The 25,800-nt window shown below is 47.3% G+C and overlaps 1 protein-coding gene across 2 annotated transcripts in view; it reads left to right on the forward strand.

The window, feature by feature from the left end:
• ASXL2 (ASXL transcriptional regulator 2) overlaps window positions 1-25,800 on the forward strand; it is a 131,873-nt gene that overhangs the window by 90,230 nt on the left and 15,843 nt on the right. Inside the window, exons 5-9 of one of the 2 annotated variants that reach the window (XM_040348220.1) lie at window positions 3,036-3,151; window positions 9,495-9,630; window positions 18,378-18,518; window positions 22,038-22,201; window positions 25,702-25,798. In XM_040348220.1, the coding sequence (XP_040204154.1) occupies window positions 3,036-3,151; window positions 9,495-9,630; window positions 18,378-18,518; window positions 22,038-22,201; window positions 25,702-25,798 (654 nt within the window). The remainder of the gene's footprint in view (window positions 1-3,035; window positions 3,152-9,494; window positions 9,631-18,377; window positions 18,519-22,037; window positions 22,202-25,701; window positions 25,799-25,800) is intronic. The other variant, XM_040348221.1, reaches the window with a different exon arrangement.

The raw sequence follows: 25,800 nt of genomic DNA on the forward strand, positions 1-25,800 counted from the left end.
CCCATCCTCCTTTGAATTAGGCGCGCTTACGCCGGCCCCTTTTACGCTACGCCGCCGTAAGTTAGGAGGCAAGTTCTTTGTGAATACAGTACTTGCCTCTCTGACTTAAGGCGGTGTAGCGTAAATACGATACGCTACGCCATAAAGATGTGGCGCCCTACGTCAATCTAGCGATCTGTCTTATTTGTGGATAGGGTACAGGTGAGTGTACGCCCATAGGGTAAGTGTGGACCAATACCTAGGGCGGAAAAATGTCGGTGATTGGAGGGCTCACGAAGTGAACGTTCCACTCTATCACCTGCATCCTAATTAAGCTAAGGGACTCGTCAACCTGACGAACCCCCGTCACACGTGGCGTCTGGCGTCACCGCGCACGAACGTACATACAGTATTACAGATATGTACTTTTAACCTTGCCCATTGCTTCACAGGGCTTCTCTGTCTTTACTGGGTTCACATAGAATCGGTGGGGGAAACTGCAAGCGATTCAGACAGGAATCACACCACATTCTTGTTCAAATTGCATGTGATTCTTTGCAGTGCAATTTGAGCCCATTCATTTTGTATGGATTCAATTGCACCACAAAGGTATTGGCACTCTTTATCGGTGAATACTTGACCAAAACTTTCAGTACTAGTACTCGCCAGCAAAAAAACAGTATTGGTCAAACCTAATCTAAACCTGTTTTTGGAATACATATGTGAGAGCCGTTTTACTTGACATGGTTTTGTATTTCTGCCCATCCTGTTCTGAGATTTACCCAGCGCTGCCACATCTCTGCATCACCCAGCCCCACCCAGCCCATACCTCTCTAGCTAAAAGTTTGTATTTCCTTTATTGGCACAGAAAGCATACAGTTCCATGCTGAGATGTAACCGCACCCAGGTTGAATCAGCACAAAAATTTACTGAGTCGACCTAGACTATTGTAATATAAGAAATTTCCCTAAAGCCTGCTGACTGTCGGTGAGGTTCTCACATCTGGATCTGATTACATGCTTGCTGTAAAAGCTGGTTTATTTTTGGCTGCTGACTGTGCAATTTGGCCGAGCTTAGAGGAGAACCAATGATGTATTTTTAGTTTCTGGGCCGGGCGGCTGGCGGAGACCCCATGGTCGCGTTCCCAGCTGAAATCACCACCAATCTGAACTTCTTGGAAAGCACATGTCAAAACACAGCCTTTGGGGAAAAAACACAAGGCATTTATTTATTACGCCTTTCTCAGCACTTCTTAAAGGCATGTTCTGCGTTTTTTTTTTTTTGCTTGGAATGCTTTTTGACTAATTGGCATCTTGAAAACAATGCGTGAGATTCTAACAGAGAAGGTTACACACCGTTTATATCGCTGTAGTGAACAGAAGTGACTATTTCAGTAGCAGTTGGCGTAGTCCTGGACTTGTTTTGGGTAAGACTTCATAGTATATTTAATGGCTAAAATTCTTCGCCATTGTTGTAGGATCCCCCTGTCAGTATGCCATCGTTGATGCAACCCAGGTGTCAGCATGCCGTTGTGATAGGAACCAAGCTGTCTTTGTGCCCTTGTTGTAGCAAACCAGCCATGTGCCTTTGTTTTGAACCTGTCTCTCAATACTTGTTATAGGAACACCGCTGTCAGTGTGTCATTTTAATAGAAAGCCAGCTGTTGGTGCGATCTTGTTGCAGGGACCCAGCTGTCAATGTGCCCTTGTTGCAGGGACCCAGCTGTCAATGTGCCCTTGTTGCAGGGACCCAGCGGTTAACCACTAGGTGGCACTCCTAGGGGTTATGTTTGCCCTAGTGAGTGATTGTTACTGTAGGGGGGATGGGCTGTGTGTGACAAGACAGTGATCACTGCTTCCGATTACAGGAAGCGGTGATCACTGTCATTGTCACTAGGCAGAGTGGGGAGATGCTGATGTAACGGTTCTTCCTCACCGTGAGACGAGCGCAGGTATCCCCATGGTGATCGAGTCCACGGGACCCGCGGGCACGCACGCGTCCACAATGCCGCGATCTTAAAGGGGACGTATATAAACGTCCTTCTGGCTGTTCGTGCTATGCTGCCGACATATATACCGTATTTATCGGGCTTTAATGCGCCCCGGCGTATAGCGCGCACCCCCGAACTTAAAGGAAAATTCCTGAAAAAAATACTTAGTTTGGATGCCTGTCGTCCATCTCGTCCATCGCGTCCTCGTCCGGTCCGGCGTCCTTCTGCGGCCATCGTGGTGTCCTCCCCGCTCGACCGCGAGAGGAGCCAAGCCTGCCTGACTATACCCGAGTGTACTGCGCTCGGTATATGTCGGCGCAGTGGTTCGAACACAGCGCGGGTATCGGCGTATATTGCGCACCCACGATTTTGCCCTGATTTTCAGGGCAAAAAAGTGTGCAGTATACGCCGATAAATACAGTAGTCGTGCGCTGGTCGGCAAGCAGTTAGTGTCACGTTAAATACTCGCTGCTCTGTGTCCTGGATATTTTATAGATAGACAACTCCTATCCTTATATTGATTAGTGGTTCCAAATGAATAATAACTACTGCAGTAGGGAACAGACACAAAAGATGCACTCTGCATCTTTCCAAACAACTGTTCTGCTTTATTTTGACGCAATTGAAGGTTTTTATACACATGACTACGTAGGTATCACATTAATATTACAATTGTACTTTTATGGTGACAAGGGGCGTAACATAGGCAGGCTAATTCTAATCAGGACTCAAGAGAATGAAAACATTATTGGTGCCGTGTGCACAGGGAGGGCGGTGTGCAATACATACAAATTAGAATACAATTATATACAGAACTTACAAATTTCCTTTACATTTGCAAAATGTAAATGCACCGAACATACACGCATGTGCCGAACATAACAATCCTTTTCACGTTGGGTGTAGGGATGAATGGTGTGTAGTATAGCGTGCATTGTGGGTCAGGAAACCCCCAGCTTTAGTATAAGACAGCCAGCACTACTTCATCCTATATGTCCTATCTCAGATGTGCCATTGTCATTCCGATCGTCAGAACTCATATTTTTGTTTCTCATTTGCTTTGTAGTTACATCTAGAGTGTCCCAGCCATCTTCACCCCAGCCCAGCTGTCCATCACCCCCCATCCCTGCGGGGAAAGTCATCTCTCCATCTCAGAAGCTCAGCAAGAAAGCACTGAAACAGGTAACAGAGGGGACGAGCGGGGAGGTTCACGTGTCACTCCATATACATCACATCCTCATTTGTCACCACACAGTCCATCCATAACATAATAGAGAGAACTGTATTGTCACACAAGCTCTACCGACTGCTGGAAGGTGAGGTCTCGTCACATGTATCTACAGGCACTTATCTTAGTGTAGAGTGCAAGACAGACATACAGGCCCAGATTCTCAAAGGGCTTATGACGGAGCAACGCAATGTACGCCGTCGTAAGTCCTAATCTGGGCCGTCGTATCTATGCGACTGATTCTTAGAATCAGTTACGCATAGATATCCATTAGATCCGACAGGCGTAAGGCTCTTACGCTGTCGGATCTTAAATGCAATTTTTTTTTTTGCCGCTAGGTGTCGCCTCCGTCGTTTTCCCCGTCGAGTATGCAAATTAGCTAAATACGCGAATTCCCGAACGTACGCGCGGTCGACGCAGTGAAGTTACAACGTTTACGTTAGATTTGCGCGGCGTAAAGTTGCCCCTGCTATATGAGGGGCAACCAATGTTAAGTATGGCCGTCGTTCCCGCGTCGAAATTTTTTAATTTACGTTGTTTGCGTAAGTCGTCCGTGAATGGGGCTGGACGCCATTTACGTTCATGTCGAAACCAATGACGTCCTTGCGACGTCATTTGGAGCAATGCACCCTGGGCTATTTTCCGGACGGCGCATGCGCTTAATTTAAATGCTCCACGCTCCCTACTCGGCTAATTTAAATTAGGCGGGCTTGCGCTGGGTGATTTACGCTATGCCGCCGCAACTTTACAGGCAAGTTCTTTGTGAATAAAGCACTTGCCTGTAAAACTTGCGGCGGCGTAGCGTAAATCAGATGCGTTACGCCCGCACAGTTTTGCGCCCATCTACGAGAATCTGGGCCACAGTCTTCTGTTGTCTGTAGCAGTTAGGTTATTGTATACACAGGGCCTTCTAATGAAAGGGTTCAGTTGTCTGCAGCCAGTGGCTCAAGAGACTCATGTAAATGTCAGGTAGCCAGGGCTCAAGTCCTGTGGGAATGCGTGGGAACGGAGTTCCTGCACTTTTAGCTTCATATAGCAGGGGCAACGTTGCGTGTCGCAAAAGCTACGGAAACGTCGTAAATTCACTGCGTCGACCGCGTGTACGTTCGGGAATCTCGCGTAAATAGCTAATTTGCATAGACTACGGGGAAAACGACGTCGGCGACACCTAGCGGCGGGAAAAAAAATGCATCTAAGATCTAACAGCGTAAGAGCCTTACGCCTGTCAGATCTAATGGATATCTATGCGTAACTGATTCTAAGAATCAGTCGCATAGATACGCCGGGCCAGATTAGGACTTACGATGGCGTTGCGCCGTCGTAAGCCCTTTGAGAATCTGGCCCTAAGATTTCAGCGTGCATACTGATTTCTGTACAGCAGGTGGCAGCAGAGTAGTGTGCTGAAGATATCCAATGCTTTTTACTTCCATAATGCAAAAGAAATGTTGTTTTCTTACTGAAAAATCTTGGTGTTAAAAAATATTTTACATCTTGGTTTTAATGCATTATTAATTGTAGGTTAATGCAGTTTGTGGTTTTTCTGTATACCAATCTAGTGCAAAAATATGAATAGGACATGATTTATTGGTATGACAGCGAAGTTTCCCCAATGTACTGCTGGGATATGCTGAAATGTACAAGAAGTGTGCTGAAACCCAAGAGTAAAAAAATTAAAGCAGAACTTTACTCATAACAATTTGATAAAAAAAATGATGTTCTTTAGTAAGTGTCACAGACCCCCATACTCAGGAGTCTGCCCGCTGTATAAGCTCCCTTTGTCCAGTAACCAGCCTGATCCACGATCCCTTAGCCCACCCCGCCACTTGTCGAAGCATCAGTGTAGGGTGGAAAAACATCAAACACAGGTCCACACAGATATACACTCAAGAGGACAATCCCCCTCTTTGCATAATGACACAGGGCGGGGTAAATGTTACCTCCACCAGTAGCATGACACAGGCGTATTCAACTTTCCAATAGTAGACCCTCTTTGGGAGGGGCTGCTGGAGAACCCCCCCCCCACACAGCTAATCCACATAGACATATACATCCTATAATAGGTTGCTCCCAAGGCAGACACAAACAATAGAACAATGGGATACAGCCACACCTCAAACAATCTAGCAATCTGAAAGGTGAAATGTATTTACCGTATTTTCCGGCGTATAAGACGACTTTTTGGATGCAAAAAAATGCATCCAAAGTCGGGGGTCGTCTTATACGCCGAGGACAGTCTCCGTCAGGCTGCGGGCATCCGTGATTTAAAAGCCGCGCCTACTCCTGAGACTGTTCCGTGATAGGCGGAACACACATTTTCCCATCGGGGCCTCTGTTTAGTGTTCTGCCTATCACGGATGCCTTCTCATCCTCGGACGAGAGGACATCCGTGATAGGCGGAACACTGAACAGAGGCCCTGCTGGGAAAATTTGTGTTCCGCCTATCACGGAACAGTCTGAGGAGAAGGCGCAGCTTTTGAATCATGGATGCCCGCAGCCTGGAAGACAGAATCTGCAAAAACATAAGGTAGGGAGATCGTCTTGGCCGGCACAGTGGGGGCAAGTGATGGCACAGTGGGGGCAAGTGATGGCACAGTGGGGGCAAGTGATGGCACAGTGGGGGCAGATGATGGCACAGTGGGGGCAAGTGATGGCACAGTGGGGGCAAGTGATGGCACAGTGGGGGCAAATGATGGCACCGTGGAGGCAAATGATGGCACAGTGGGGGCAAGTGATGGCACAGTGAGGCATGTAATGGCACAGTGAGGCATGTAATGTAGGGCACAGTGAGGCATGTAATGGAATGGCACAGTGAGGCATGTAATGGCACAGTGAGATTTGAAAAAAGCCTGTTTCTGTCAGCGGTTGTTCCTGTCAGCGGTTGTTCCGGCTACCCCTCAGCTTCCAGACAGACTTGTAGGAAGGGGGTCATCTTATACGGCGAGTATATCCCAAAACCAACATATTTCCTGTAAAATTAGGGGGTCGTCCTTTACGCCGGCAAATACGGTATCTTCATATTTTCTTGAGAGATATTGTTCAGAAATATTAAAGTCCCAAGTGAAAGAGCTCCTTCATTCCTTCAGCACAAACCACACATATAGAATCCAGGATAACAGGGGTAAAATGAAATGCTGAGTCCGGTGTGGTTGTACTGGGAGTTGGGTTAGGCAGACCAGACTGGGGTTCTCGGTCTCCCTGTGCCCCTAATAGACACAGGGTAGCTTACACATAGGAGGGACGGGGGGAGCTGGACAAGTTACAGTGCTCTCCAAGGTAAGCTGGGTTCCACAAGCCCTCCACCCAAAGTGACTCCCGTCACAGCAAGGAACATACATTCCACATTGATAATTATGCTACCAACATTAGTGGGTACTGTAAATTGCCTCCAGCATTGTTCCTGTTTCTTCTTGCTGGGGGCCGCCATTTTGCTGAAGCCCAGAGCCCCTGAGCAACGGTAAATCTTTAGGCTGTCAGCAGTTTGTCCTCTAGTGGCTCTGATTTGCAGCACCATGCTGAAATATAGAGAGCAACTGAGCATGTGCAGAGCAGGGTGAGACCGTGTATTCCTGGATTGAGGCACTTAGTTTTACCTAGCTATACCCACAGAAGGGGCCAGCCAGAAGTGTTCTAGCAGGACTTAAGTTTCAGACTAAAATTCATCTTTAAGCTTAATGTATATTACCAGTGTGTTGTTGGCATTAATTATTATTTCTTTCCTTTTATCTCACATGGTGATTCCGCTAGTAAGACACTTCTGTTCTCGGGTGACAACGCTCACTGTACTGTATCTATGGAGGAGCCGCAGCGTCCCCCTAACAAATGAAGTGTGTTAGGACCGCAGAAGATGTACCCCTCTTCACATAAATGTTAAAATAAGGAAAGAAATTAAAGAAATAAAATAAGGAAAGAAATGCTGAACAGCATGAAAAATGAGAAGGCTTGTCCTCAAGGAACTTACACTCTATCTAAGGTCCCTATCTCACATGAATACATTAATGCAGACACATACTAGGGCTAATTTAGACAGGAGACAGTTAACCTACCAGCAAGTCTTTGGAGTGTAGGAGGAAACCAGAAAACCAGGAGGAAACCCACGCAAGTACATGCAAACTCCGTGCAGGTAGTGTCCTAGGTGGGATTGAAACCGAAGGTCCCAGTGCTGCAAGGCTGAATTGCAAACCACTAAGCCAGCGTATAAAAATTGATGCAGACTGGAGTTCTGATTTACAGTTGGGCAGGTTAACCACTTGCCGACCGCTGCACGCCGATATACGTCGGCACAATGGCAGTGGTGGGCAAATGGGTGTACAGGTATGTCCCCTTTAGTTTGCCGCGTTCGCTGTGACCGAGTCCGCGGGCCCAGCAAACTCGATGTTGGTGTCATGGAGAGGCAGAACGGGGAGATTCCTATGTAAATAAGACATTTCCACAGTTAGAATCACTCCCTAGGACACACTTAACCCCTTCATCGCCCCCTAGTGTTTAGCCCCTTCACTGCCAGTGTCATTTACACAGTATTCAGTGCATTTTTATAGCACTGATCGCTGTATAAATGACAATGATCGCAAAATAGTGTCAAATGTGTCCGCCGCAATATTGCAGTCGCGATAAAAATCGCATATTACCACCATTACTAATAAAAACAAATTACTAATAAAAATGCCATATATCTTTTCCCTATTTTGTGGACACTATGGCCCAGATTCACAGAGAGCAAGGCGCACTTTACGCCGCCGTAGAGTAACCAATGTACGCTACGCCAACGCAGCACAGAGAGGCAAGCAATGCATTCAGCAAGCCAGTGCTCTCAACAATGCGCCAGCGTGGCGTGGGATTTGAAGGTGTACGCCGGCGTAGGTGGAAGTGGGAGTGACCCATGCAAATGAGCCGTGACCCCATGCAAATGATGGGCAGAGCGCCAGACAGATACGTATCACGAACTGCGCATGCGCCGTGACGTGGACGCATCCCCCTGCGCCTGCTCACAACCACGTCGGAACAACTGCCTAAACTACGCCGGATCACTGCGTACGGCGTGAACGTAACCTACGCCCAGCCAGACACACGTCCAAAATAAAATACGCCGGCTTGTGTTCCCTGGTGCACACCTTTGCATGTCTGTTGCTGGGTTGCACCTCATTTATGGGGAATAACTTTACGCCGGACGTACAACTTACGCGCACCTCGCGTAGCCTGCGTCGGGCGCACGTATGTTCGTGAATCCCGTATTTCCCTCATTTACATGTTTGAATGGCTAATCAATGGGAGGGCCACCATGCACCCAGCCTAAATGTGCGCCCACCCTACACCGGCGTAAGCAAGCTACGTCGGCAGGGTGTAGCCTGGTTTTAGGCGCATATCTGTTTGTGGGTCTGACGCACAGATACGACGGCGCACATTTGCACTAACGTCGGCGTAACTTGTTATACGTCGGCGCTTTGTGAATCTGGGCCTCTAACTTTTGCGCAAACCAATCAATATACGCTTATTGTTTTTTTTTTTTTACCAATAACATGTAGAAGAATACATATCGGCCTAAACTGTGGGAAAAAAAAATGTTTTTATATATTTTTGGGGGGGGATATTTATTATAGCAAAAAGACAAAAAAATATTTTTTTTTTTTCAAAATTGTCGCTCTTTTTTTGTTTATGGCGCAGAAAATAAAAACGGCAGAAGTGATCAAATACCACCAAAAGAAAGCTCTATTTGTGGGGGGGGGGGAAAGGATGTCAATTTTGTTTGGGTGAAACGTCGCACGGCCGCGCAATTGTCAATTAAAGTGACGCAGTGCCGAATCGCAAAAAGTGCTCTGTTCAGGAAGGGGGTAAATTCTTCTGGGGATGAAGCGGTTAACAAAGTGAATCCGATTTCAGAGGGGTACACCGAGGAAGGTTTCCTAGCTAGTCAGGGGTAAAGCTGGCAAGTTGTGGCGCCACATGTTCTCTCCAAGCTAACCTGTCATGAATAAGAAGTTAAAAAAACAACCAAAAATCCCCAAGGTGTCAGAAAACCTCTCCATGCTCGTAGAAACTTCATAAAAGATACAAACTTGGTGTGCTCTTCTACTTGTAGAGATCAGTGTGGGGTTCAGGAAGGGGAGGTCTGTATGCTCAGGTTATTATAAAATCATTGTTGGGGAGTTGGACCGAGTCCCTAGGGGCGCCACGTGCTGTCATTGTGAGAGATCCGCAAGCTAAAGCTCACGCAGCTTTCCTCCTCTGTGTTATTATTTTCCATGACTGTATGTAAAATACTGAAACCTTTATTATATGATGCTGTGGTTGTCCCTTGTGCAGGCCCTGAAACAACAACAACAGCGGAAGAAGCAGCAACGCAGGGCTGTGATGCCGGTCGCGGCCAGCCAGCACCTTTTACTGAAGGCCGCGAAGAGCACCAGCAATATCGCAGCGTCCAAGTCGGCGCCGGCACAAAGTACGTACACAAGGAGTCTGCTTTCTGACTAGAGATCGGATTGATTCTGGCACTTCATCTACAACAGTGGTTCTCAACCTGGGGGTCGGGACCCCCTCGGGGGTCAAATGACGATTTGCCATGGGTCCCTGAATCCTGGGCTGTTCCTGAAGCCTGCACCGCTCTACCAGCCTTCTCGCAGCTGCCCAGCAGGGCTGTCCCTGGATTCTGTGGCCGTCCGCATGCGGCCGCCCACTCAGCCTCATCGCAGCTGCCCATTCAGTTCACGGTATGGCTGGGGGGCAGAGACTAGAGGTCAGCTGACTGGTGAGGAATGTGAAGTGGGAGGGGCTGGAGGTGACCCTTTCCCCTTATTTCGGCATAGGTGTCACTGCTAAGAGACACCACAAAGTCAGAGACACACAGTAACACTACCTGTGATTATAGTTGCCATTAAAAGCCCCCACTACAGTTCTCAGATCAGCAGGTGACCTTGATCAAGAGCACCAAAGTTGGTTGATGAGAACCCCCTGCTGCACTGCCACTCATCCCATTCCCCCCACCAAAGAGTAAGAAAGGGAATAAAAAAGAAAGTATGAAAAGAGGGGGAGGAACACAGAAAAAGGGAGAGAAAGAACAAAAAAAGATGGCTAGAGAGCGAGGGATGGGGGAAACAAGAAATTAGGATAGAGAGAGATAAAAGGGAAAAAAAAGGAGAACAAAGAGAAAGAGTAGTACATCCTAAAATGTACCATAAGGGGTTTTAATATTGTACGAGTGGAAGGGACTCAGGGAGCGATAAATGTCTGTGGGTTAGGGGCGCAAATTACTTGTCTTTCTCTGAGTGCCCACAACCCACACTACAAAAATAATTTTACTGTTAGGCCCCGTACACACGACCGGATCTATCTGCTGGGATTGATCCGCGGATCAGTTCCAGCAGATAGATCCGGTCATGTGTACGTCCGAGCGGACATTTCCCAGCGGATAAAAATCCAGCCGACGGATTCCCAGCGGATAAAAATTTCTTGGCATGCTAAGAAATCTATCCGCTGGAAACCAGTCCAGCGGACTGATCCGGTCGTCTGTACAGACTCACCGGATCAGTCCGTCCGCTCCCCTCCCTCCCATGCGTCGTAATGATTCGACGCATGCGTGGAAGTATTTTCCTTCCAGGGTCGCGCACGATGTATTCCGCGGGGATTTCGATCTGATGGTGTGTACAGCCATCAGATCCAAATCCGCCAGAGGATTTATCCGCTGGAAACGGTCCGGCAGACCGTTTCCAGCGGATATCCTCTCGTCTGTACGAGGCCTTAGGGGTCCCCACAATTTGGGAAATTTTATAAAGGGGTCACGGCACTATACAGGTTGAGAACCACTGATCTACAATGGAACAAAACGTTCACTATTGCCAGTGCCTGCATACTGACAGTGGGGTTGGTTTACAAAATCTGGTGTGGCTCAGCATAGAAACCAATCTGCTTCCAGGGTTTTTTTTTTGTCAAGCTGAAGATAGAAGCTGATTGGCTACAGTGCACAGCTGCACCAGATTTTTCACTCTCCAGGGTTTGTAAATCAACCCCACTGTGTGTTCGGAGCATAGGTTGGTGTGCATGCGGGTGCTTTCCACAATCCCTGACACACAACCACGTACGGCTCCCTCTTCTACAGCACTTAATGATCAGCTGAACAGTGCTGTGAAAAAGTATTTGCCCCCTTCCTGACTTTTTTTTTTGCATATTTGTCACACTTAAATGATTTAGGTCATCAAACAAATTTTTATATTACACAAAGATAACCCGAGTAAATACAAAATGCCATCTTAAGATCATTTTATTTATGAAGGGAAAAAAGTTGTCCAAACCTGCCTGGCCCTATGCGAAAAAGAAATTTCCTCCTAAACCTAAGAACTGGTTGTGCCAACCTTGGTGGCAACAACTGCAGTTAAGCGTTTGTGATAACTGGCAATGAGTCTTTCGCATTACTGTGGAGGAGTTTTGGCCTGACTTGTCTTTGCAATTGTTTTAATTCAGCCACATTGGAGGGTTTTCCAGCATGAACGGCTTGTTTAAGGTCATGATACAGCATCTCAATTAGATTTAAAGTGATTCCAAGGCTTCTTTTTTTTTAAAATAACAAACATGTCATACTTGCCTCCACTCTGCAGTTCGTTTTGCAGAGTGGCCCTCAACTTCTGGGGTCCCCCTCCCTGCATCGTATAACCCCATAGGAGAAGCGCTCTCCTGGGGGGTTGCCTTGCGGGCGTGCTCCCGAGTCCAGCATTAGCATCCATAGATGCAGAATACCTGACTTGGCCCCGCCTGTGTTATTGGATCTGATTGATACCATCAGGAGCCAATGGCAGCGCTGCTATCAATCTGTCCAATCAAGAGCCGAGACAATGGGCAGAGGGGAAGAGCGCGTCTCCGGCGGGGGAATACAGGACTCAGGTAAGTAAAACCGGGGGGCTATTACACAAAGATAATGCGGGTAAATACAAAATGCAGTTTTTAAATAATGATTTCATTTATTAAAGCGGAGGTTCCGCTGATTTTTTATTTTATTTTTTTAAAGTCAGCAGCTACAAATACGGCAGCTGCTGACTTTTAAAAAATGGACACTTACCTGTCCAGCGCGCCCGTGATGTCAGCAGCCGAGCCTGAGCAATCGCTCGGTCCGCGGCTGCTTCCGCCGCCATCCTCGGTGAGGGAATCAGGAAGTCTTTGCAATTGCACTGCCCGATTCCCTACTGCGCATGCGCGAGGATCGCGGCGCGCCGTCACTGGTCCCCGCTCTTTCCTGGGAACAGTGTTTCCCAGAAGACAGCGGGGACGGGTGACGTCACAGACTGGATTCCCCGCAGGGATCAGACCCGGAAGTGGTGCAAATACCTGTCTCAGACAGGTATCTGCACCCCCCTCCCCCCTGAAAGGTGCCAAATGTGTCACCGGAGGGGGGAGGGATCCAAAAAGCGGAGGTTCACTTTTTGTGTGAACCTCCGTTTTAAGGGCCCTTTCACATGGGGCGGACCAGTAATGATCTGCCTCTGTGTGCCCGTAAGCTCAGCGGGGATCGCTCCGTAGATCCCCGCTGAGCCGTCGGATGACAGGGCGGTCTCCGCACACTGTGCAGGGACCGCCCTGTCTTTTCTCCGCTCTCCACTATGGGGGATCGGATGAACACGGACCGTGTGTCTGTGTTCATCCGATCCGCAGACGGAAGGAAAAATAGGACATTCTTCCCTCTGCAAAATCGGATCTTTGCGGAAGCGGAAGATTACGGGTGTCAGCGGATGTTTATCCGCTGACACCCGCAATCACATAGGGACCAATGTATGTCCCTTTTTCTTCCGCAAACGGATGGATGAAAAAGCGGACATAAGGTCTGCACGTCTGAAAGGGCCCTAAGGGGAAAAACAGCTGTCCAAACCTGCCTGGCTCTATATGAAAACGTATTTTCACCCTCTCCCCCCCTGCTAAATTATGACTGAACTGTGATTAAACACATTTTTTGGAAAGTTGAGTTAGATTGGTCTTGCCACACCCAGACCTGATTAGTGGCAGACCTGTTGAATCAAGCAATCACTTAAATAGATGTCTGACAAAGTGAAGCACACTTAAAGATCTCAAAAAGTAACACATCATGCCACAATCTGAAGAAATTTAAGAACAGATGAGAAACAAAGTCATTGACATGTAATTTCTAAGGCTTTGAGACTCCAGTGAACAACGGTGAGACCCATTATACACAAATAGAGAAAACTTGGAATGGTGGTAAACCTTCCCAGGAGTGGCCAACCTACCAAAATTACTCCAAGAGCATGACGACGACTCATCCAGGAGGTCATAAAAAAAAACAAAAAAACAGAACAACATCTAAAGAACTGATCACTTGTCTCATGTAAGATCAGTGTTCATGATTCAACAATAAGAAAGAGACTGGGCAAAAATGGCATCCATGGGAGAGTTCCAAGAAGAAAGCCACTGCTGACCAAAAAGAACACAAAGGCTCCTCTCACATCTGCCAAAAAACATCTTGGTTATCCCCAAGACTTTTAGGCAAATATTCTGTGGACAAAAGTTGTACTTTTTGGAAGGTGTGCGTCCCGTTACATCTGGTGTAAAACTAATACAGCATTTCATAATAAGAACATCATACTAACAGTCACACATGGTGGTGGCTCAAAAAAACAAAACAAAATTTAAGGTTTTGGAGTGGCCTAGTCAAAATCTGGACTCAAAGGTGCTGAAAACCCTCGTGCATCCTATGCATTAAGGTGAAAAAACACCATGCAGTGACCAGCCCCCCTATTTACTTACCTGAACCCCAAATTTTCCTCTGCGGGCCGCCCCTCTCTCCACGGGGTCCCGACTCTTAATTGGATAGATTGATAGCAGCACAGCCATTGGCTCTTCAACAGCAATGTGAAAGATTCATTGCCAGTTATCACAAATGCTTAAAGTGGAAGTACCGTATTTATTGGGGTATAGCGCGCACCCCTAAATTTGCCCCGAAATTCCTGTGGAAAAAAAGATTTTTGTACTTACAGTTTGGTGTCTTGCGCGGCGGCCTCGTTGGGTCCGGCATCCGTCTGCGGCTTCGGGTGTCCTCTTCGTCGGGTCCGGCGTCCTCCCCGCTCGTTTTGCGCTTTCCCGCGCCGAGTTTGAATACTGCGCCAGCATATACCGAGCGCAGTACACTCGTGTATAGTCGGGTAGGCGCGAGAGGACCCGACTATACACGAGTGTACTGCGCTCGGTATATGCCGGCGCAGTATTCAAACTCGGCGCGGGAAAGCGGGTTATCGGCGTATATCGCGCACCTACGATTTTTCCCTGATTTTCAGGGCAAGAAAGTGCGCAGTATACGCCGATAAATACGGTAAGCCCTCCGAAAAAAACTGAAAAAATAGCAAGGCAAAGGCATAATCAGCTGGGGCCGAGTGATACAGTCGGCTGTATCACGGGAGCGCACTCGCAAAAGCTTTCCACCATGCTCGCTCGCTTGAAGGTGGAAAGCTTTTGCGAGGAGGAGCCAAGACAGCCGCCGAGGGACCCCAGAAGACAGGGTTAGGGAACACTGTTTGTTATTTAAAAAAAAAAAAAAAAGTTTGCCTTTAGTGTTCCTTTAAGTGCGCATGTGCCGCATGACGTCGGCAGATGCAAATACAGGGATATCTCCTAAACTGTGCAGGTTTAGGAGATATCCTTGTTCGCTACAGGTAAGCCTTAATATAGGCCTACCTGTAACATAAAGTTGTAAACGAGAGTTTACAACCACTTTAATTGCAGTTGTTGCCGCCAAGGGTGGCACACCCAGTTATTAGGTTTAGGGGGGCAATTACTTTTTCACATAGGGTCAGGCAGATTTGGACAACTTTTCCCCTTAATAAATGAATTTATCTAAAGTCTGAATGTTGTATTTACTCTGGTTATGTTTTTGTAATATTAAAAATAACATTTTTAAAAATAAAATTGAATCATTTAAGTATGACAAATATAAAAAAAATCTGGAAGTGGCAAATACTTTTTCACAGCACTGTACCCTGGGAATATCAGTACACAGGCTCTGTATGCTTTATGGCCGTGTGCATGATTCCGTATTCTGGGCTTATTATTTTATTCGCCTAAAAATGTCTGTTTGCAAAAAAAAAAAATAGCAGATCAGGCTTCTATACTATTTTTTATCTTTAACTGTTGCCATGCAGCACCCCTTTTCTGTCACAAGATATTCTCAGTCTTCCATGTTGAATGACACTCGAGATGACTCAACATGGAAGACTGAGGACATATAGTGAGTGCAGGGAGTCATTAACCCTGAAGGGGTATCGCCATGATTTGCATTCATTGTGAAATGGTGCAGAGAGGGCTCTCTGCCTTTTTGAGGACCTTCCATCCCAGAGAATAGGCAAAGAGGACCCTGTGACTTCAAGTGATTTTGTAAAGAATAAGTATAAAAAAATACTGCCAGTGGAGGGGGTTTTATGAATGGCTGCAGCTCACTGCACGCCATTACATTGTACAGTTGAGAAGGGGGCCTATGTACAGTATTGAAAAGTTCACCACTAAGGACTCCATGAGTCTATGAAAGGTCTCATTTATCCAGCTCATAATATATAATTAGTAGTTACATTCAAATTAATTTGTTCTGTAATGTTTAAGGCTGGGTTCACATTGCGGCACAGAGGGGCTCACAGCAGGGGTCGGTGCTTCCCTGTTCACCGTTTCAGATCCAATTTCGGTCCTAAATTTTGACTGAATTCGGACCTGAAACAAACCAGAAGACGCACAGGACTCCTCCATAGAGAGCCAGTCACAATCCCCTGACATGCAAATTTGGATGCAGGGAATAGTGTGAACCCAGCCTAAGACACTCATTCAAACATCGTCTTCAGTTCTCATTGAACATTGATCGAAGTTTGGCCAGTTCAGAAGTTACAGACAGATAGGTAGATTCAGGTACATTGGACTAACTTTAGGGCGGCCTAGCCTAGCCTGTTTAGGCTACACCGCCGTAAAATAACTAGGCTAGTAGTGATTTTCAATCTACTTACCTGCTAATCTACGGCGGCGTAGCCTCAAACGAGCGGGCGTAAGGGCGCCTAATTCAAATGACTTGGAGGGGGGCGTGTTGTATGGAAATGAGGCTTGACCTCACGTTTTTTGACGTTTTTTGCTACTGCGCATGCGCCGGGCGCCTACATTTCCCAGTGCGCATTGCGGCTAAGTACGCCGTACGGGCCTATTGATTTCGACGTGGACGTAAATTACGTAACTCCCAATTCGCGGAAGACTTACGCAAACAACGTAAAAAATTCGAACCTCGCGGCGGGAACGGCGGCCATACTTTAACATTGTTATTCCACCTCATAGGTGGAATAACTTAAGGCCGCCTTAGGCCTTACGGAAACGACGTAATTCGACTGCGGCGGGCTCGCGTACGTTCGGGAATCGGTGTACAAGCTCATTTACATAATCTACGCCGGCCGCAATGGAAGTGCCACCTAGCGGCCATCCGAAAAATTGCAAGCTAAGATAGAACGGCGCAAGCCGTCCTATCTTAGCTTTTTTTAAGCGTATCTCTGTTTCAGCATACGCTTAAACATACGGCGGCGTAGATTCTGAGTTAGGTCGGCTTATCTACTGATAAGCCGGCCTAACTCTTTGTGAATCTACCTAAGAGTATGGGCTGGGAGGTCGTATAGAAATCGATCTACCGATCATCTTCTGTACAACCACCCTGTCTGTTCTTGCCGCTTGATCAGCGCTGCAGGCTATAGCCACCAGTGCTGATAAGTGTATTCTGACACCGTGGAAGTTTATTCGATTTCAGAATACAATTGTTCAGTTGGAGGATATCCACATAAAGTGTGTGGATGGGGGTTTTGAGTCTTTTTTTTTTTTTTTTTTCATTCAACCTACTGGTTGATTAAAAAAAAAAAAAGTCTCACATATGGGCTAGTTAATTTAAACTTAAACTTAATCCAGATGTTAAAACAGCACTCTACTCAGGTGACGCGTGACATGAACATCCATTCACACATTCTACGGCTGCGGTTCACAGCAGGGGGTCCGGTGCGTCCCTCTTTAACGATTCAGGTGCATTTCTGGTCCAAGTTTTTGCCTGAACTCGCCCCCTGAATCGGACCACAGCCGCCCTGGAGCTGTGTGAACCAGCTCCATTGACAGCTGGTGTTCTATCGAATACTGCCCTCCATCGAAAAAAAATGCCTGCGCATTCGCAGTACGGAACGGCACTCCAGCTGATCTCCCAATCAGCTGCTCTAACATCACCATAGCACATGCGCACATCGTAGGAGGGATGTTTTGATGGTGGACAGAATTTGACGAGCAGAATTGAAAGCTTTACAAACAGCGGTGGGAGACCGTAATTGTCAGATTGTGCCTTGTTGTTGCAGGGTGGGTGTGTTGAAGGGCGGGTTTTGCCTGTGTTGCAACCAGTCCTTAGATGCAGGCAAAATCCGCCGTTCAATACACCAAACCCGCCCTGCAACACAGACAAAACCCACCCTTTGGCACACTGAAAACCTGTAGTTGTCAGATGCGTCGCTGTCGCGGGGCGGGTTTTCAGTGTGCCAAAGGGCGGTTTTGTCTGTGTTGCAGGGCGGGTTTGGTGCAGGGCCGTCTTAATAGCATCATGGGCCTCTGGGCAAAGCAATGCTCTGGGGCCCCTACCATGGAGACAGTGCAGGTAAACATAAATCAAGTAGGTAGGAGGTAGGGCCACTAGGGTGAAGAGGGGTCAGAGTGCTTGGGGGGGATATCTGGGATGTAGAGGGGCAGCCCGGGCTCAAGGACCAGCTGCTTTGGGGAAAGGGCAGGGGCCCCCAATGCAGCTGGGGCCCCTGGGCAGCGCCCAGGTGTACCCTCTCATTAAGACAGCCCTGGTTTGGTGTGTTAAACGTCGGGTTTTGTCTTTGCTAACAACTATGCTGTCCCCCATCAAAAAAAGCCTCCTTCGATGTGTGCATGCACTATGGTGATGTCACGCCAGCTGATCGGGAAATCCGCTGGAGTGCCGTTCCGTACTGCGCATTTTTTGACGGAGGCGCTATTCGATAGAACATCAGTTACACTCTCCTGTCATGCGAATTGGATGCAGGGAAAGCCACATCCAATTCGCATTTGTGTGAACGGAGCCTCAAGGTCCACACCCCGGTTCAGGGACAGTTGTTCCCGTTTGACATACAGTAAGTGCTCTGAGCATTATTACTAAATATTTTTCCTGTTTCTGTTTTCTTACAGCATGGACAGCGAAGCGCTCCGAGGTGCAGCCGAGGACGCAGCAGATCTCTGCACCAGCCTCCAACTTGGCGGTTAAATCCAATGAATCATTGCATGGCCTCGGGAAGAAAGCCTTGCAGAGGTCCAGCCGACTGCGGGACAGTAAGTGTCATGAAGTAAAGACTTTACTAAAACTGGAAAGTGCAAAATCTGCATGGTAACCAATCCGCTTCTAACTTCAGCTTGTTCAGTTAGACTTTGACAAAAATAAAATGGAAACTGATTGGTTTTAGTGCAGCGCTGCACCAGATTTTGCACTCTCTAGTTTTAGTAAATCGGCCCCTTTGTGGATTGAAGAGTCACTGAAGTCTTGAACCAGACACTGACACTTGCCTATTATGTCAAAGTGGCAGTGTCTTTTTAAAGGGCCTCCCTGCTTACTGTTCTTTATCTTGGCAGTTCTTCCCCACTTCTTTGTTGCACCCAGAAACAAAATCCTGAGTGTCATTTGGCCAGCTTATTTCTTTCTATTAAATTTTGTTGAAATTCATTGAGCATTTTTTTTTGTTTTTTTATTGATCTCACATTAATAATTATAGTGGAATCTAAAAAAAAAAAAAATGCATTGGTTTTCTGCATATTGTATTGTATGTATATCCATTCAGATGGTCTACAGCAGGGGTCAGCAACCTTTCCTACATTAACCACTTAAGGACCGCCTCCTGCACATATACGTCGGCAGAATGGCATGGCTGGGCACAAGCACGTACCTGTACGTCCTCTTTAAGGCCCAGATTCACAAAAGAGATACGACGGCGTATCTCTGTTTTAGGGTCTTCCTAACTATGCGACTGATTCATAGAATCAGTTCCGCATAGATAGCCCTAAGATCCGACAGGTGTAATTGTTTTGCACTGTCGGATCTTAGGATGCAGTACCGCGGCCGCCGCTGGGGGGAGTTCGCGTCGTAAACCAGTGTCGGGTATGCAAATTAGTAGTTACGGCGATCCACGACGGTTTTTCGCATTCGCTACGTCGCTGCTAGTCTAGTTTCCCGTCGCAAAGTTAGTCGTCGTTTTTGCTGCCCTAACTTTACACAGCACACGTATGTGCTGTATAAAGTATGGCCGTCATTCCCGCGTCGAAATTAGCAAATTTTTTGTTCTTGCGTAAGACGTCCGGGAATACGAAAGTACGCTACGCACGTCGCCGTTCGAAAAAATGACGTCACTTTGCGCAAAGCACGGCGGGAATTTCAAAACGGAACATGCGCAGTAGGTCCGGCGCGGGAGCGCGCCTAATTTAAATGGCACACGCCCCTTTGAATTACGCGGGCTTACGCCGGAGGCCGCCAGCATAAGTTTTCATGCAAGTGCTTTGAGAATCAGGCACTTGCGATGAAAACTTGCGGCGGTGTAACGTATCTACTATACGTTACGCCGCAGAGAATTCTACGTGAATCTGGGCCTAAGTGCCCAGTCGCGGGCCCGCGACCCGGTCCGAATCTCCGTGACCACATTACTCGCAGATCCGATCGCCGCTGGTGTCCCGCGATCGGTCCCCGGAGCTAAAGAACGTGGAGAGGTGTGTGTAAACACAGCTTCCCCGTTCTTCACTGTGGCGCTGTCATTGATCGTGTGTTCCCTGATATAGGGAAACACGATCAATGATGTCACACGTCCAGCCCCGCCCCCCTACAGTTAGAAACTTATATGAGGTCATGCTTAACCCCTTCAGCGCCCCCTAGTGGTTAACTCCCAAACTGCAATTGTCATTTTCACAGTAAACAATGCATTTTTTGCTGTGAAAATGACAATTGTCCCAAAAATGTGTCAAAATTGTCCGATTGTGTCCACCATAATGTCGTGGTCACGAAAAAAATCGCTGATCGCCGCCATTAGTAGTAAACAACTTAGTGCAGGATTGGAGCCCCCTTGGACTTTTTAGGCAAAAATGGTCATAAAGATAATTTTATAGTAAAAAGGCAATATAATGGCACTTTTATTAATACAAAACATAAAAACGTGTTTTATATATAGACATAGCCAACAAGGCAGATAATGTAAAACACACAGTACAAAATTTGAAAAAATGGTGGTACATCAAAACATATTTGTCAAACCCAACAAAAGGCAAGTATGCCCTGTGCTGCCAGAGACGAGCTGTGGTCAGTCAATAGGGATTTCTTGCATATAGCCCTTTTCTGCATTAAAGTATCTTTCCTGCCTGTCCTCACTGTACAGTAGGTATAGAAAATAATCACTCCTCTTTAAAAAGGAAGTAAACCAATGGTTTTTTTTTTCCCCTGACCTGCAAAGTAAAAGTCATAACGTGCTAGTATGCATTGCATACTAGCACATTATGTGAAACTTACATGCAAACAAAGCCCTCATTGTCACCCATCTTCCTTTCCTGGTCCGCAGACTGCAGGTGTTTGACTGGCCGGAGCCACGTGACGTCACTCCCACGCATGGGAGCCGCGGGTCATGGTAGAGGGTTCTGAAGAAACTGCCCAGGTGCCCGTTCCTTCAGAGCGCATGTATTGATGATGTCATCGGCTGCAAATACAGTAAATATCTCCTAAACGGCGCAGCTCAGTGTACAGTTTTGGCAATGTCGAGATGAATGAACTCCCGCACATATGTAGGAGTGACGTTATCTCGGCCCAGCTATTAACCTCTTTACGCCGACACCTCCGGCCCTTTAAGAGGTTTATGATAACGGGGCCAGGGCTTAAGAGCACGGGACCGCCGTGATTGGCTGTCACTGCGGTCACGTGATATGAAAAGGCTTTTGGTTAGGCACCGGTAATTGGACAGCACACAAATATGCAGCACTAAGGATCTGGTGCCAGGAGGCCGCATATTTGCGTGCGCCTGGGGCCAAGGGGTTAAAAATGGCTTGAAGATTGATGACTAGCTGAAGATATCAGTGGCCAGCAGAGAGCTCTGGGACAGACACTGAAGCGCTGGCTAGAGGGTGAGTATAGTTCCACTTTTAAGTGGAATTCCAGCCAAACACTAACTAGTCCTAAAAATGTCCCCTCCCTCTCCTGGTACTTATGCTGCCTAATCTGTAAAAAAAGCTCTGTACACTTACCTATTTTTAGTCCGCTCTGGTTCAGTTACGTGATCCCCTGTGTTAGTGAGTGGCAGCTGCATGGGAGAGGAAGGAGCGCTCGACAACGGCTGGGAATTCCAAGAGCTGTGAGGTCACCCATAGGTTCCCATGTCCCAGCCATTGCTGGTGCTCTCTCCTCTCCCCTGCAGCCAGCACTGACTGACCCCTGGCAGCCGGAGTTGTGGATCACGTGACCTGACAGGGTTAAAAATAGGTAAGTATGCAGATCTCTTTTACACAGAATAGTAGCATAGCTACCAGGGGATGGGGGAAACCATTTTTAAGACTAGTTAGTGTTATGCTGGAATTCTACTTGGCATGCATTTCTCTCATTCTTCCCTGTAGGCTGAGCTAAAGAAATTCTATCAATTCTCCCATGCACGCTAAACAGCATGGATGGACTAATCTCCCCTGCTGGCTATCGCTGAAAATGGCTTTGCTTGCCCCACCCTGGCACTGTGACCTTAGGTTGTGATCTCAGATCTACATGGTCTGATTGACGCATGTATAGGACTAGATTTCCTATCTGGTGTAATGTACTGGAACATCTTCCCTCTACAGGTCACTTGAAGAGGACCAAATGTGCCGAGATAGACGTAGAGACTCCGGAATCCATCCTGGTGAACACCAACCTGCGGGCCCTCATAAATAAGCACACCTTCTCATTGCTGCCAGCGGATTGCCAACAGAGACTTCTCGGGCTTCTACCAGAGGTGGACCAGCCGGTAAGATGCTGACTTTTGCAAGGGGTGATGGGCTGTATAACACAGAGAAGAAGAGCTGCCATATATTGGTAGTTCTTGGAGTGAGTGTAACACTTAACCTAAGACTTAACCTAACCCTGAAATTAACTCTTCACCCTCCTCTGACACATCACCCAGCTCATAAAACTGAATGCCAGTTCACAGTTCTGCTATCCAATCATTTTTGCTCTTCATCATGTGCAGGTATGATGCATTGCCCAATGTATTGGCCTGTTTAGTGCCAGGATCAGTGCTGAAACCACCCAGTCCCCACATTAAGAAACAAAGAGTGCTGGGCTCTGTACACTGGAGCTTTCTGCTTGGTAGACATATAGGACGTCAAATTGAATATTTGTGGAAAAAAGTGCTGTATGGGTGTTTAAAACAAATAGGGTCTATCTTAATAGTACAGTACTGGTCACAGGTATCCTATTCATATGCCATGGGTTATTGTATATGCTTGTAAGGTGTCCTGTACTTTACTGTATTCTTAGATCTGGAAATTATAGGCAATTGAAAATTCCTCTGATTTGGTGGTGTTGTCAAGTTACCACTTGACGACCAGAGACATAGCGGTACATCGATGGACTTCAAGTGGTTATACCGGATTGATGCCTGCAGCTGCCCGTATTTTGTTTTTTAGAGCAGATGGTTATCTCTCTTGTAGAAGCAATCCTATTTTCCTGCTTCTACCCCTCCACTTCCCCCCTCCCTCGCTCTGCCTTCCGCGGTTTTCTCGGGCCCCCCCACCCCACCGGGAGTCCCAATCGACCAGCCAGCGCTTCCTCCAGCTGAACATAGAGGCAGACAGAGACCGCAATGGCTTTGTTCGCCTCTGTGATATTGGAAACCGGAAGAGATGAGCACACATCACTTCCGGTTTCCCCCGGATGTAAACAGCGCCTTTTTTAGCATTTGAATATACCGATCTTGGTGTGATCAAATGCGTTTTAGGGCAGGAGGGATCTGGGGTCTTATAGACACGAGATCTCTCCATAAGGAGTACCTGTCACTACCTATTGCTAACACAAGAGATATTTATATTCTCTGTGATAACGGTAAAAGTAAAAAATAAAATGTAAAGCTCCCCCCGTCCCCACGTGCTTGTATGCAAAGGCGTCGGTCCCACAAGCACACAAACGGCGATCATCCCACACATGTGAGGTATCACCGCAAATGTCAGATCATCGGTAGTAATTCTAGCACCAGACTTCCTGTGTAAACCTAAAGTGGTAGCCTGTAAAGGCTTTTAAAGCGTCGCCCATGGATAGTCACATTTACATAATTTGTTCCCACTGCAGGGCATGTGCATGTTTGGTATCTATTTGCTCAGCGTTACATCATCATCTTTTATATTTTCTCATCTACCTCGTCCTGAGACTGTTCCTCTTGCTCTTTAAGTACGGCTGCTGCCCCTCGTGTTTGTCCCTCCTCTTTCAGGTCTGGCATTACCTCCTCAAAGCCAGAGGGCTGAATCGGCAGCTTCTGTGCATAATAGAACATGTCCCTTGTGCCCTCCTTACCTTGGGGTCTTGGCTCCTCTGGTTTTAGATCTCCCATCCTCTTTGTATTTCTCTTTACTTCTGGATGTCCTCTGTGGCAATGCAGCGGCGCCGTGTTGGGATTCCATGCCAGCTCTGCCCTCCCTCTTTGATCTTGTCATCACCATTCTCCAGAGATGCGGCCGGCGGGTCAGCGGGACCACAGGGAGAGCACTCTGAGGCAGGTACAGTCAGCCATAGAAGCTGGAGAGAGGATCAAAGACAGGGAGTGATGAGATTTTTTAAAAAAATGTATCTTTTCCCAAAAAATGCAGTTTAAAAACCACTGCGCAAATACCATGTGACATAAATTGCAACACCCATCAATTTATTCTCCAGGGTCTCATTGGAACAGGAGAGGAGCAGGAAAGCCACCTCACCCTCAGGGGGCATCAGACTGGTTAAATGTAGAATCCCCGGCTGGGGTAACGAGAACCCCTGCTTTAGAGGTGGATTTCTTATATGTCTTGAGAAGTATTGAGGCAGGGCTGGACTGGGACAACAATTTGGCCCTGGACTTCACCCAGAACGACCCACTTTAATTTAATAAAATGCTACCTGCCCCCCCCCCCCCCCCCTTTAAAAAAAAATCACATCCACCAAAAGGCCCCCACATTCATTATTGTATATCGTGATAGAGGAGGGAGTGGGTTGAGGAAAAGGGGTGAGGAGGGGTGAGTGTAAGAGAAAGGGGATGGGTGAGTGTAAAAGAGAGTGAGTGCAAGAGGGGGGGGGATGAGTGTAAGAGAGGGGGGTGGGTAAGTGTAAGAAAAAAGGGGTGGGTGAGTGCAAGAGAGAGGGGAGGGGCTGAGAGACAGAGGAGGGGTTGGCTGATAGACAGAGGGGGCTGCTAGAGGGGGCGCTGAGAGACAGGAGGGGGTCAGAGACAGAGGGGGGGCACGGAGAGACGGGGGCTTCTGAGAGAAAGAGGGGAGGGCTGAGATAGACCACATAGCACTGTCCCTATCTGCAGTCCCTCCTCTGCTCCCCCCTCCACTTCCCCCCGCAGTCTCATTGTGTGGGCATGTATGTGTAGGATGCTGGGTACCTGATGGCCAGGAGTGGAAGCGCAGAGAGAAAGTGGAGAAATCCAGGTTCTGGGAGCACCAGGATGGCCGCGCCCGCTCCTGTTCGCCTCATCGTTGGTCAGGGAGGGGGTGGGGCTCTTCTCTCTATTAATCTCTCACATCTAACTGCCCTCCTCACTGGCCACCGAACTTTGCATAACAAAAGGCCCACTGAGCCATCGGCCCACCGGGAAACTCCCGGTAGTCCCAATGGCCAGCCTATATTGAGGAATGGTGCAGAAGAAAGCACACCAAGCAATTGGGAACACAGAAGTCTGTAAATCTGAGTGATCAGCCTGACCTCCCTCCAGAATGGTTGCAGTAGTGGGCAAGGCCAAAAAATGTGCAAGAGTGTACCTACAGCCTTTTTACATGTAGTGAAATGTAATTCTAATGTAAGAGCACATAGAGTCAATGCATTTCAGGGGGGGCAAAATTTGCCCCCTTTACCAGGTGATAAACAATATATGTAGATTGGACTTTGCACAAGCAGAAGCTGAAAACTCTGTTCTCTATTTATCCTTATATTCTTAATTCTGTCTAGTCCACATATATTGCTTTCTATGTCCTAACTCTGATAAGTGTGGAAACTTCTGGCCGCTGAAACGCGTTGGCTCGATTTGATCTTACATTGGAATAAAATTGTATCTGGACTATAAGCTGGTGGTTTGGTGCTTCAATCTCAGATTCTTTTACATACAGTATATTATAAACCAAGACTGTTGTGGAAATGCTTTGGCATGTAGACGCTCAGAATCCAGAAACTACCGCAACCCTAGTCTATAGCAACACTAATAGGAGATAATTCTGGGTTCCAGAGCTACTTATTATTTCTTCAAATGAGAGGAATTATGATAGTTCTGTCTGTCCTCAGGCTGGTTCAGATGGGCTTTTGAAGCTGAATAACTCTGCCCTCAATAATGAATTCTTCACCTCTGCATCCCAGAGCTGGAAGGAGAGGCTGGCTGAAGGT

This window comes from Rana temporaria, chromosome 4 (genome assembly GCF_905171775.1).
Source record: "Rana temporaria chromosome 4, aRanTem1.1, whole genome shotgun sequence".
In the NCBI taxonomy this organism is placed as follows: Eukaryota; Metazoa; Chordata; class Amphibia; order Anura; family Ranidae; genus Rana; species Rana temporaria.